This window comes from Psittacula echo (assembly GCF_963264785.1).
Source record: "Psittacula echo genome assembly, chromosome: 2".
In the NCBI taxonomy this organism is placed as follows: domain Eukaryota; kingdom Metazoa; phylum Chordata; class Aves; order Psittaciformes; family Psittacidae; genus Psittacula; species Psittacula echo.
The window spans coordinates 133135313-133148393 of record NC_137737.1 but is presented as its reverse complement, the minus strand read 5'-3'; the positions used below and the strand labels follow the sequence as shown (position 1 = coordinate 133148393).

At 36.4% G+C, this 13081-nt stretch overlaps 1 protein-coding gene across 1 annotated transcript in view; it reads left to right on the top strand.

Annotated features, from left to right (window-relative positions):
* LOC308217021 (cyclic nucleotide-gated channel beta-3-like) overlaps positions 1–13081 on the top strand; it is a gene marked incomplete at its 5' end in the record, with an annotated part of 111750 nt that overhangs the window by 81705 nt on the left and 16964 nt on the right. The window contains 4 exons of the mRNA XM_080609719.1: positions 6875–7029; positions 8432–8611; positions 9193–9401; positions 11159–11209. Of these exons, the coding sequence (XP_080465845.1) occupies positions 6875–7029; positions 8432–8611; positions 9193–9401; positions 11159–11209 (595 nt within the window). The remainder of the gene's footprint in view (positions 1–6874; positions 7030–8431; positions 8612–9192; positions 9402–11158; positions 11210–13081) is intronic.

Here is a 13081-nt window from a genome sequence, read left to right as displayed (position 1 = left end):
TCCAGGTACTCACATCTTTGCACACTGAAAATTATGAAATTAACTAATATTCGTTGTCATTCTACAATTATTACTTTTTCACAAATCTTTTTCTTTTGAAAAGGAAAAAAAAAAACAACAAAAAAAAAAAACACCCAAAAACCAAACCCAACCCAGCAATAGAAAGCGAAAATGTTAAAATGGCCAAAAAGTCAGATAAAAGAGAAGGGACCGTATATTTTATCTTATGTTCATAGTGGGTAGGATAAATTGTACCAAAAGAGACTTTTCTTGAGAAAAAATTTGTACACTACTGAAAAAAAAATGAGAAAATAAATGAGACAAGTGAAGCACCAGAATAAATTATTTAGGAAGATTATGGAATAGCCATCACTAGACATATTTAAGAATAGGTTGGGCAAGAATCTGTCAGGAATGGCATAGATATACATCATCCAGCTTTGCTCTGCTGGGACTAGGATTGAAGGATGACTTACAAGTTCTCTACAGTCCTATGCTGGTGTGATTTTTTTAGGATCTGTATGAAAACAGATGAGAAATTAAAACATCTATTGAAAACTAAGTTTTTCAAATCTGAGACATTTTACTGCATGAGGGATTTTTTAAATCCACTATGAGAAATATTATAGTGTTTTAGCTTTTTCTTTGCAAATTAATAAAATCTGAATAGAAAGTTTGAAGAAGGGTTTGTGCTGTGCTCATGAAGTCTGTACAGCACTAGATCATATGCTGATTAAGACGTTTTCCCCTTAGCCATCAGTTGTTATATGCTTATGTAAACAAGTTATGAGTTTCCATTTAAACATGTTTGAGTGTAACAGATGTTATGTGAGAATGATAAGAAATACCTTTAAGAATTCCTGATAAGAAGCAGATGCCTCAGACAGATTTAATCACTTAACATATAAGAAAGCTCCAATGACATAGCACCAGATAAGAAAATCAGCGAGGCAAGACTGCCTCACTTATTATCTTACAGTTCTTTCTGAGAATATTATAGTTCTGTTCTAAAACAATTAGTGTCAGAAATTATTCTGCCCTTATTTTTTACATCATAGTAAATATGATGCAATTGCAGTGCAATTAAACAACTTTATATCACCAGTGACATTAAAAAAATATGATTTTTCAAAGTTAATTGATACTTTCAACATTCATATCACTTTCTTTTGCATACTTCATTCTGCAAAATTACTAAGATAAAACCTTGTTCACATTTTAATCTGGTAACTCAGTAAGAGTCCCACGTGTTCAGCATTGAGTCAGACTTCTCCTTAGAAAGTAGTGTAAAGAAGATTAGAGGATTCACAGCCTGTTGTGACTGAATAACTGGGAGGGTTGTCAAAGAAACTGAGTCCAGTGCCAGTATGCAGTGCCTTCCTTGAACATTGTTGCTTCTATATCCATTTTGCAGTATGAATACAACATGAGATCTGAGAAATGGAAGATCTCTGCATTTTGCTTCAAAAACACTTGCTTAGGGACCAAATGAGCGTAACCTATACAAGACATCCATTTAAGTTCCAAGCCTTGATGTTTTTCAAGTTTGTTAGCTGAAAAGGATTTGCTATCATGCTGTATATATTCTTTTACATTCTTGGGAACCAATGTCTAGAACAGTTTTCCTGATTTTAGCTATCAATAATCTTGAAGTCTATCACATTGTTTCAACTACTCCTCACATGTTAGAAGGCTGTCTAGAATCCCTGTATTTAAAGGCTCAGAAGTTTTCTTCAGACCTTTAACTCATACTGATTTCTGTTGTTTCTACTCATATTTATTCTTATTACAATACTGTTCCTCAGTTCAAATACCTCTTTTCCCTACATCACTTTCCACCAAAATTTGAATTTCTAGGCAATGGTCTTAGTGGATATCAAGCTCTTTTCCTGTCCTTTATAAAGCCATGTTCCAAGTAGTCTTGATAATTCTGAGACTTTATACAGTGAGCTAGCTGGTCAGAATAACTGTCATTATTGGCTTATATACTAATGCTTCCTTCACTGGCAATGTCAGATGCATTCTAGGGTTACATTTGCACCAGTGTTTCTTCATAGCCAGCTTATAGTATGCTGTTGACAAAAACACTTGGATATTTAGCCTTTTGTCATCTGCAATTGACGATTCCACCCATTTACCCATTTAAAAAAGAACAAGTGCAGGGTCTTACACCTGGGTCAAAGCAATCCCAGGCACAGCTACAGGTTGGGCAGAGATTCAGAGCAGCCCTGCTGAGAAGGACTTGGGGGTGCTGGTGGATTAGAAAATGGACATGAGCTGGCAGTGTGTGCTTGCAGCCCAGAAAGCCAACTGTATCCTGGGCTGCATCAAGAAAAGCGTGACCAGCAGGTCGAAGGAGGTGATCCTGCCCTCTGCTCTCGTGAGGCCTCACTTGGAGTATTGTGTGCAGTTCTGGTGTCCTCAATATAAAAAGGACATGGAACTGTTGGAACAAGTCCAGAGGAGGGCCACGAGGATGATCAGGGGACTGGAGCACCTCCCTTATGAAGATAGGCTGAGAAAGTTGGGGCTGTTCACCTGGAGAAGAGAAGGCTGCATGGAGACCTCAGAGCAGCCTTCCAGTATCTGAAGGGGGCCTACAAGGATGCTGAGAAGGGACTATTCATCAGGGACTGTAGTGACAGGACAAGGGGTAATGGGTTAAAACTTAAACAGGGGAAGTTTAGACTGGATATAAGGAAGAAGTTCTTTCCTGTGAGGGTTGTGAGGCACTGGAATGGGTTACCCAGGGAGGTAGTGAATGCTCCATCCTTGGTGGTGTTCAAGGCCAGGTTGAATGAGGCCTTGGGTGACATGGTTTAGTGTGAGGTGTCCCTGCCCATGGCAGGGGGTTGGAACTAGATGATCTTAAGGTCCTTTCCAACCCAAACTATTCTATGATTCCATGATTCGATACTTTCAGTTTATTTCTAAATGCATGTCTGATACGTAATTGTAGCGTTAGATTTATTCTCATTTTTATTACTTGACATAAATAATTCAGTTTTTCCCATATAGAAATCAGTCCTACATTTTAATCTTCCAAATCCAATGTCTTATCAAACGTCATTAACACACTACTATATTTTGTGGCAATGTAACGAAAGAAAATATTAATGCTCACTCCTAAAACTCTATCAGCTTCCTGTGCAGATAAAGGAGAAAGATAGGTTTCTTTCACAGGCAATTCAGAGAAAGAACCTATCTTAGTCATTCTGAATGTCTCCTCAGAGAAGATGCCTTCTATTGACTATCAAGGGAGCATAATAAGAATAGCTAAAGTTAGCTTTTGGAATATCCTTATTCCTGTACTAAGCAGATGACTAACATCTCTTCTTCTGTTACAGAGAAACATTAAGTTTCCTAGTTATTTAGGATGCGTGAGCTCAGACTTGTAACTGGGGATAAATAGAGTTTTCTGATTTCTGTAGAATTACCCACACTGGGATTGTCAGCACAAACTGAAGATGTGTTTTTGAATCAATACTTTTCATGATGCCTAGAACTACATTTTACTATCTCACTGAAACCTTTCTCAGCAATATCACGTTTTGTGTACATTTGTATAGCAATGAATTGTACATATGTATAACTATGTATTGTCATATCTTTCTGAAAATTAATCAGAGATTCTCCATAATTTATTCAAGAGAGTAAATTGTTTATTTCAAGACACAGTTGTATATACAATCATAAATCATAATGGCAGTGCTCAATAAAAGAATTAGAAGTTCTATTGCAAGATAAAGAATTTTATTTCCATGTAGATAGTTTCTTAAGTGCTGTGAAAAGAAGGGTTATAACTGAAATCAGCAAAAAGTGGTATGGATTTTTTTTTTCAGGCAGCTGCATACTTTTATGAAATGCATTTTCTCAGGGGTCACCTGGCAGATAAAAGATGGAACTGCACTCGGGTATTTGGTGTTCATGACTAAAAAGAAAGAAAGAATTAAACTTTAGATTGCAATGTACAAAACAGTAAACTTCATTTATTCTGAAATAACCAGTTGAATTTCTTGATCCCTGTTTTGTTTGAACTCTTAACACAGAAAACTTTCAAGCCATAGTACTTGACGATGTTACACATACATTAGTATGCTCAGGACAGTATTTCCATGGCCTATTCTTTCAAGGCTGTTTTCTTCCATTATGCTATGTCTAAGAGCTAGGTGTCTAACTCTTTTTTCTCAGCATGGGGAGAATTAAGCCACTGTAATTTTAATCACTAGACAAACAAGTTTAAGCCTACAAGTTAGAAAAATAAAACCTACCAAAGCAAAACATAAGGAAACTACATTGTTGTTATACTTCTATTGTTACATATGTTGTTATTGTTAAAAAAAAACATGTTTAAAATAATAACAAAACTGTGTGCACAGTACACGAGCTGTGGTCCTGACTTTTTAGGCCATGTGAAATAGATACTTCAACAGAGAATAAACATTTCCGCTCTGTGAAGGAATATATGATGTAGTAAGTAATACAGACCTAGGCCTATTGTGACTTATTACGCGAAAGTCAGAGATAAATTTGATTAAAGAGTAACATGTCAACTTAGAGACAAATCCTAGCACCACCTAATGTGAGAGATGGAGCCCAGTTTATTAAAACTGATTTCATCAAGTCTGAATGGGCTTCACTAGCCAAAACAATTTTAAGTGCACCTCCACACAAAGCACATGTACAATACACATCTTCAAATCAGCAGTGTTCAACATGAATCCTCTAAAGCAAATTTAAAGTAAGCATTTTGTTACTACAAAATAATAGAAGAGGAGATAATGCAAACCAAATAAGAAGTAGGGCAAAGAAAATCAATTTCTCATCAACTATGGGGCATATAACTTTAAACGAATTCACAGTTTCTAATCAGTGCCAAATAATAACATGATTCCTTTGGGTTACATTGCAATGATAAAGCACAAAATTCATGATAGAGGAGACTAACTTTTATTGGAAAGGCTGTGAAATAACAAGAAAATCATGTGCAATTTATAGGTTATCCCTAGAAAGCAGATAGAAGGGGCCTCTAGCGTGACAACTGTGGTAAGTGTATTTTACTAAAAGATAGCCAATGCTCTGTGCAAATATAGCAACAGAAAAGAGTAAGAATGATTTTAAATTCTTCTTATAGGACCTGAAAAACTAATTGTGACATATTAGCTCAAAAAAAGAAAGGATTTTGTTACACTGTAGATGGCCTGAGCAAAGGGAAAATGTGACGCAATAAGAACCATGACGAAATTACAAAGTGTATCAGAACTGCTTGATTAATTTCCTGTCTGTGGAGTTTTAAGAAATAGATACTACAGAAGACTTAAATTAAAAGAATGATAAGCACATACTTCCAGGCTTCTGCTACTTCTGCTTTTAACAGCTTATCTCCATTTTATCCAATAGTTTTACTGCTGAAGAGTTTTCACATCCTTAAATTACACTTCCTTGGGCACCGTGATGTGTGTTGTGTCTCTGGAAAGCTGTACTTCTCAAAAGCTAGACACATCCCACTCTAACACTCTCCTATTTGAGTTACAGCTCCTTCTGTTAGGAGCTTCAAAGTAGGTTTAGGTCTCGAAGAGACATGGTGTTTATTCAAAAATCACTTTGTGGTGCTTTTCATTTTTTACCTACACAATATCTCTACCCAACCCACCCACCCTTCCATGTCATACCACTTTCCCTCTAACTCACTTTTGCAAAGATAGTCTTAAGAATCTGGAAATTTCCGGCATGTTTCACTGTTGATCGGGCTCTTCTCTTGCTGCAACATCCACAGCCCATGGTTTTGAGACTGCATGAAAAAATGTTGAGAAAGAAAAATTCTCTGATGTAGTTTTAGTACTGGGCATAGCTGACGGGGTTTCAGTACAGGGATGGCAGTCACAGCCACTTACAACCAGCTCTGACATGAGTGTGTAACATCAGCTGAAAAGTATTGTGTCTAGGATACAGAAGAAATCCCATATCCTGCTCTCCACACAGAGGAAGACCAAACATATGGCCCAGCTGCCAGCTGGGTGGTACTGCAAAACAGCTCCAGTTTGCATAATCAGACAGCAGCAAGTAATTGAGGATGAAATTTCAAGTATGAATAAGACCAAAGGAGTTGATCAAAAATCACTCTCATTTACATTTTCTAATTGCCTGTGCAGCGTGCATAGATCCTTTTAAAAGCATTAGTTTCATTGCAGAATGTGAGTTTGCAGGTGTTTGAAAATCAGTGGTCCTCAGGTTTGAAGAAATGCTGTGAGCGTTAGAATAACAGCTCAGTGCGACTATGACCCTGAGTAAACTCCTAGTGGAAACTTCAGCAAGAACACCAGTGTTCTGTTTTCACTTAGAAAAACAGATCACTTTTTACCTTGTGTCAGCAAATACCCGCAACAAAACCTAAATGAAATCAATTTTCCCAGTATTAGAAAGCATAAAGTAAATACAGTCTTTCTTCCCAGTTGCACATTAGTCTTTAACTCGGTTATGTCCCATCATCATTAGGATATTACCATCAAATAACAAGCACATTTTGATGCACAGATGGTAAGAGTATGTCATGTGTCTTAGCAAATACATAGGATAAGCTCTAGGCCTTACACAGCTACAGTAGAACTTTGTGAAAAGCAGCTGTGGGAAGTCATTATTGCAGTGGGCGATACAAAGCACAGAGTACTGACCTCCTCTGCTTGAAATATCATGTAGACTGCTATTGCATAAGCAAGGAAGCAAAAGTAGTTAAATTAGGTGCCCACTTACTGTGAGCTAAGTGATATGAATCAGCTCTGTGGCCAATAAAGATCCAATCTTAATGTCTGACTTCTGCCTGTAAGTAGAGTTAGCACTGTTTCCTTTTTCCTTTTTTCCCTTTTCTTTTAATCAGCACACAGAACCCAACACCTTCAGGTTTCAAAATGAATGATTATGCTGATGCCCAACTTCAAGAGCTTGTCCGAAAAATGCGGGAAAGGGCGACAGTCTATAAGGAAAAGCTGAAAGACCCGGTGCTGTCCTCTCCTGAAGGCAGTCCTACAGCTTGTAAGTCACTCTAGAAATAGCTGTGTGCTTGTTGAGTTTAAAGATGAAAATTATTTTGTGGGAACAAAAATTCCTGTGGTAAAATTTTCAAATAAGTATAGTGTGTTTATCCACTGGAATGGATCAGTTTGTACCCATTGTCTGAAGCAGATTTATCCATATCAGTCAACAGTAAGCCAGGTCCTTAGGTATGAGCTTCATTTGAACACTACCACTGAGGAAATCAGGGGGGAAAGCCTTGAGCAATGCGTAGAATCATCTTTGTCAAGAAGTTTTCTGTGTTTTAAAATGCTGCCAGATATGTTTATTCATGGAGATGAATCTGAAACATATGAAGACATATACATATGCGAGTAGGTATTCGTCTCTTAAGATTAGATCAGCTGTGTAAAAGTAAATAAAATTTTAGCAATGGCAGCAGTCTTTCAGACATACTGAGGACTCTATGTACATGCTTCAAATTGAGCAAAGTCATTTAAATTAATTAATCATTAACTTTTCACAAAAAGGAAACACAAAAAAATACAATGTGTTTCCTCTTCAGAGAAAAGTTTGATTTCTTTTTTTTTTTTCATTTTAAAAATAATTAAGTGTGGGTTTATATTCTGACATGTTAGAAGCTTACCTTTATTTAATAAGCTGTAAAAATAGTGCCTGAAGTATTATAAACTACTGCAGCTGATAAAGGAATGACTTTTTTCTTTCATTATTTTTTGCTCATTTACCTCTTTTGTTCTTTCTGTAGAACTTAAATCTTTTATTTCCTAAATCATTAAAGATCCAGTTTGCCAGTTTACTGCTAAGACTGTGTATCTTATTCAGAGGTGAAGCCATGAGAATTAATGAGACAAATGTGTGAACAAAATTATCTAGCCCAAAGATGGAAAAACTAGGCTCAAAGGAGTGCCACAAGATTTTTGTATGCCTAGAAACATACAAAACCATTGGCTTCCCACTAGTTTCACATGCTGCATCCTGTGTATCAGATCTCAGGAGAGGGGAGACATGAGCCCATGGCACAAATGTCTTTTCTTATCCCTTCCTAACTGCATGCATTATTTGCACCAGTCATGTAAAAAGAAATGCCAAGTTGCATTAATGAATGCTGAATTATGAATTAGCTTATTTCTTGTGAGTCTTTTATGGCATTAGTTGTGGGTACTGTCCAGAGAGATACAGTAATATTGCACTCTTACATAAAGTGTCCTGTTCTTGGTAGCAGATTTTATTCTTCAATAGATCATGATTTTATTCTCCGGTCTATTTTCTAAGGCATTCAGTATTACAATGAATTGTAGCTTTAGTCACTGCCAAGTGTTTTTAGAAGAGATTTTATCTATACCCTGTTGAAACAGAGTGTAGTAACTGAAATGGTACCCTTTGTGGCATTCTATGTGGCTAGCACCTAAGAAGAAGCCTCCACCCCCACCAAAAGAAGAGAAAAAAGAAGAAAAGAAAGAGGAAGCAGAAGCAAAACCAGAGGATCACTACTGCGATATGCTATGCTGTAAATTCAAAAAACCTCCACTGAAAAAATACTTAGAGTATCTGCAGCTACCAGACAGCATAGACTCATACACAGGTAAATTAAAAGCTATGCAATAGAATGGGGTAAAGGTATATTGAAGTGACCTAGTGTTACATAGTACCTGTGAGCCACCATAAGATCAACATTCCAGTTTGCAGCTTTGAGGGCTGCATACACCCTGCCCTGAAGAGCATTTATTTCAAACAGGGAGAAGATATGAAAAGTGACAACAGTTGTAAAGAAGGTATGCTCAAAGCTGGTATGTGAACCAACCACAATTAAACCCCAAGTCTTCTGATTCTTGATTAAGAATTTGTCACATTCATCAGGGCCAAATAACTGTTTTATCAGTTATAACATACACCAATAACATGCAAAACGTATTGAGTTTTTTTCAGATGCATTAAATTCTATGTTCTCATAAACTCACCTTTTTTTTCCCTTTTGCAAATTCTTTGTGTGACTCCTAGCTCCAGCCTATGTCACTTTAGCAGCCTGTGCTGTTGAAAAAAGGAGAATGGTAGGTTGCCCTAGGCAGAAACATTGCCAGAGGCTGCAGTAGAATAAATGTGTCTAAAAGACTGAAAAGAGATTCTAACTTCATGCCAACATGTGTTGGTTTTTTTTTCTTTCAGATCATCGTTATGTAGCATGGCTTATGCTTGTGACAGTTGCCTATAACTGGAATTGCTGGTTTATTCCGCTTCGCTTTGTGTTCCCATATCAAACCCCAAGTAATACAATATATTGGTTTACCATGGACATCCTTTGTGATATCTGCTACCTGTGTGACTTACTAATTTTCCAGCCCCGAGTGCAATTTATAAGAGGAGGAGATATAATAGTAAGTACTGGAAGTGAGATTTCCATGGGTACTAATTTTGCATCAGAAAATGATGTATATAGGAATTTCCTGTAATCTGAAAGATTTTTTCTTGCTATGTCAAATACACAACTTTTCCATACCTATATTATTCTTCACTGACCTTCCATAATCCTATTTTGGAAGGAGGAGAAATATTCATTGTCTACATTCTTAAAAAGTTAAAAACATATTTGAAAGTAACAGATCAGAGTAGTTGGAACAGGTGTAAAGCTGTTCTCACCAGGAGTAAACTGGTGCAACTTCACTGGAATCAGTGCAAAAATCATAATTGAAGATTGTACATGTTCTGCTAGGGCTGGACAGGATATGTGTGTTTTGTTACAGATTGTGAGATTGGTGGGGGAGGGGGGAGGGATGACAAAATGAGAGCAAATCCCTGTGATCTCAGGATGCTTAGAAAATACTTCATATGAAATATTTTATTTTGGGAAAATATGTACATTCAATTTTGCTTTTTGCTACTATTTTTGTGCTATTTTTTATTGAGAAATGCAAAATAAAACTCTAAATAAGTATCTGAAAAATGGTAAAAAGCGTTAACATATCAAAAGGGCATCTGGATCTTTTTTTCTACTTTTGATTCTTTAACTTATAGAAGAAAACTTAATGTGGAAAAAAACGAGTTTTAATAACTTCAGTGTGACACTACTGTGCTCAACAGAGAAAATTCAAAATTATATATACTAAAATGTAATTTGGAGCTAGCTTTACTTCAGTGCTTTTACATAAAATTTTACACATTGTGCATACAAGATATTAGTGATATCTTTATAGAGGATTTCAGATAAAACTGTAAAAATATAGTTTGTATATATATTAAATGCAGTGCAGTGTGATATATTTTTCCATGCCAAGACATTCAATAACAGGCCATCTTTCCTAAATCCTACAAAACTCAGGTTTCATGAACAAGGTTAAAACTCTAATGTAAGAAGCTTACCTTGTATTTCCCTTGAAGCTGTTTGTACAATTCATAGCTTTTAGTGCGTGAAGAGATCATCTACTGCTTGATCTCCTGCATTTACTTTAATGCTTAAACTGAAAATAGCAAAAAGTTGGCTTGGCAATATCCTTAAGATTTTAAAGCCATTTTAAAGTGTCCCTGGTATAAATAGAAAGCATAATAAAAACATTTCTTTGGATGCTTGTGATTACTGTTTCTTATTAAGGTATAGGTATCAGTTCCCATGGAGAGCAATTTAAAAATAAATATCCAATCATTACTAATGAATGCAGTGTTGATTATTATGCTAATAATGCTAGCACGTTAATGTTAGCTTTCAAAGAGCTACTTCCGTACAGCACCATCAGAAACATTCTTTGCATTTTTCTTGGAATAACTGAAGTCAAATGGAGGTTTTGGCCCTGGAATTGAAAGGATTTGCCTCAAGCAACAACTGGTACAGATGTCATGAGAGGGTAGTTTTATGGGAAAAATGTAACATACTTTTCCAGGCCAACAGCCAAGCTTGGCTAAAATCAGACAAGCCCTAAACCTAATTTTTTTCAAGTAGGTCTAATAAAATCCAGTGTAATTAAAACTACTACTTCTTCCTACAGATAGTTCTTCATTCATAATTTTAGGGCATCAGTAATACAGCTGTCATTATCTTTACTTTCAGAAGAGAATTATTTTTACTGTCAGGTACCAGAGGCTCATTCTTGACATTCTGTTCTCGACTATGCTTTTTTTTGTCTTTTCATTATCATTGTAGTCAGACAAAGTGGAAATGAAGAAATTCTACCACAGCTCTATTAAATTCCGGGTAAGCAGACCCTGTGTTATTGATGTAAATATGTAAGTTCTGGCTGAAGATTTCACAGGATTTTTTTCATTCACTGAAAATCACCATTGGTTTAAGAACATCACCAGAAAGCATTGGCTTGATGGCATGCCAGTGCTCAAGAGCTCAAGACTGCTGTCTTCAAAAAGGGTACAAAACCACTGGACCAGGCTGCCCAGGGAGGTTGTGGAGTCTCTCCCTCTAGAGATATTCAAAATCTGCCTGGACATGTTCATGTATAACCTACTTTAGCTGGCCCTGCCTTGGCAGAGGGGTTGGACTAGGTGATCTCCAGAGGTCCCTTCCAACCCTAATGATTCTGTGATTCTGTCATTAAGTGTTTAATTGTAAACCAGACTAATTATAAATTAAATTATAAATATTAATTCTGATTAATAATAAATCAATGAGGTAGAATTAATAAAATTCTCTGTTTTGATGACTTTTTGCAAAGTAGTCCACTTACACACTGAAAGACAATTGCACAGTATGCCAGAGATTCATTAAACAAAATAAAAAGTCTTGAAGTTAGATGATAACTCTATTTGGTGAATTCCCAAGAAGTACGTCATGGTACTGAACAGGATATTACTCACACAAGTAAACAAAAATTGAAACTAACATTTTGGATGCCTATTGCACTTTGTAAAAACAAAGATTAATTTGATTTAAGAAAATTATTAACTTTTTCCTAAATACTTTTTTTTGCCAACAAAGGACAGGTAGTCCATTGTACACATACTGCTCTGTGATTCTGAGCCCACATCTCTGAAATTTCAATTATTGCCCCCTCCTCTTCTGTAAATACTTTTGTGTCTGCCTTATTTTTGTCTCAGTGACTGTGGAATCGTTACTTTTGTACTTGAGGTTCAGTTGTTCAAAAGTGCAAGATATATACAGGTAAGTGTATAGTACAGAGTCAAACTTACAGCAACAGAACTAAATGGATATGTATGGGTTTATTTTAAGTTCACACTTGCAGTGTGTCTAGTGCTCTTGATTTATGTAGAAACTGAGGGTTGAGTGTTCTCACCACATGCAAGATAGATATAATCTGGGAATTTGTCACACGATTAGGTACTAATTAACAGTTACTGATCTTGAAACACTTCTGACTAAATTCTGCCTCCTCTTAGTCATGTGTCTGAGAGAGGGACAGAGGCCATAGAAGGCTGTTTGTTCTCATTTAATACTTTGGTTCAGTTGGCTTTAATTCAGAGTTCAAGTATTAACTGCATGTTACTTGGAATAAAAGTTCAGTGCTGCAGCTAATTGCTACCAACATGGGTGGCATCACTCAGAGCAAAAGCACATCTGATTACAGTGAGATGAAGCCTACCCTTCCACATCCCTCTTTTGTTCCCAAACGAAATCAGCAACAGAGCAAGGTATCACAGGATCTTTAGAAAGACAAAGCCAAGTCTGCCAAAACTTCCCTTCTCTCCACAAAATTCTTGGAAAAAATAAAGTAAGCAGCTAAGGAAGAGCAATCACAGAGTTGATGGATTGCAGGGAGATATTGAAAATCTCAGTGATATGGGACGAAGCATCCAAATACAGCAAAAAACAATATTAAGCAAACTTACCATCCTATGATAAATCTGTTTTTTGGAACACATGCCTTCTTCAGGTTGCAAACAAGAAGTCCAATTCATCCAGTTCCCCTGCATTGCTTTAGGCAACCTGGTTTTAAAATATGTAGAACTTCTAAGAAGAGTTTATGGAATGTTCTTCCCACCTTCACAGACCAGACACATTCCTACCATTTTAGTCTGGTCAGGACTATAACTGAAATAACAGAATCTATTAGTAATCGAATATCAGAGATACTGTTAACAGTCCCCATGAAACAGA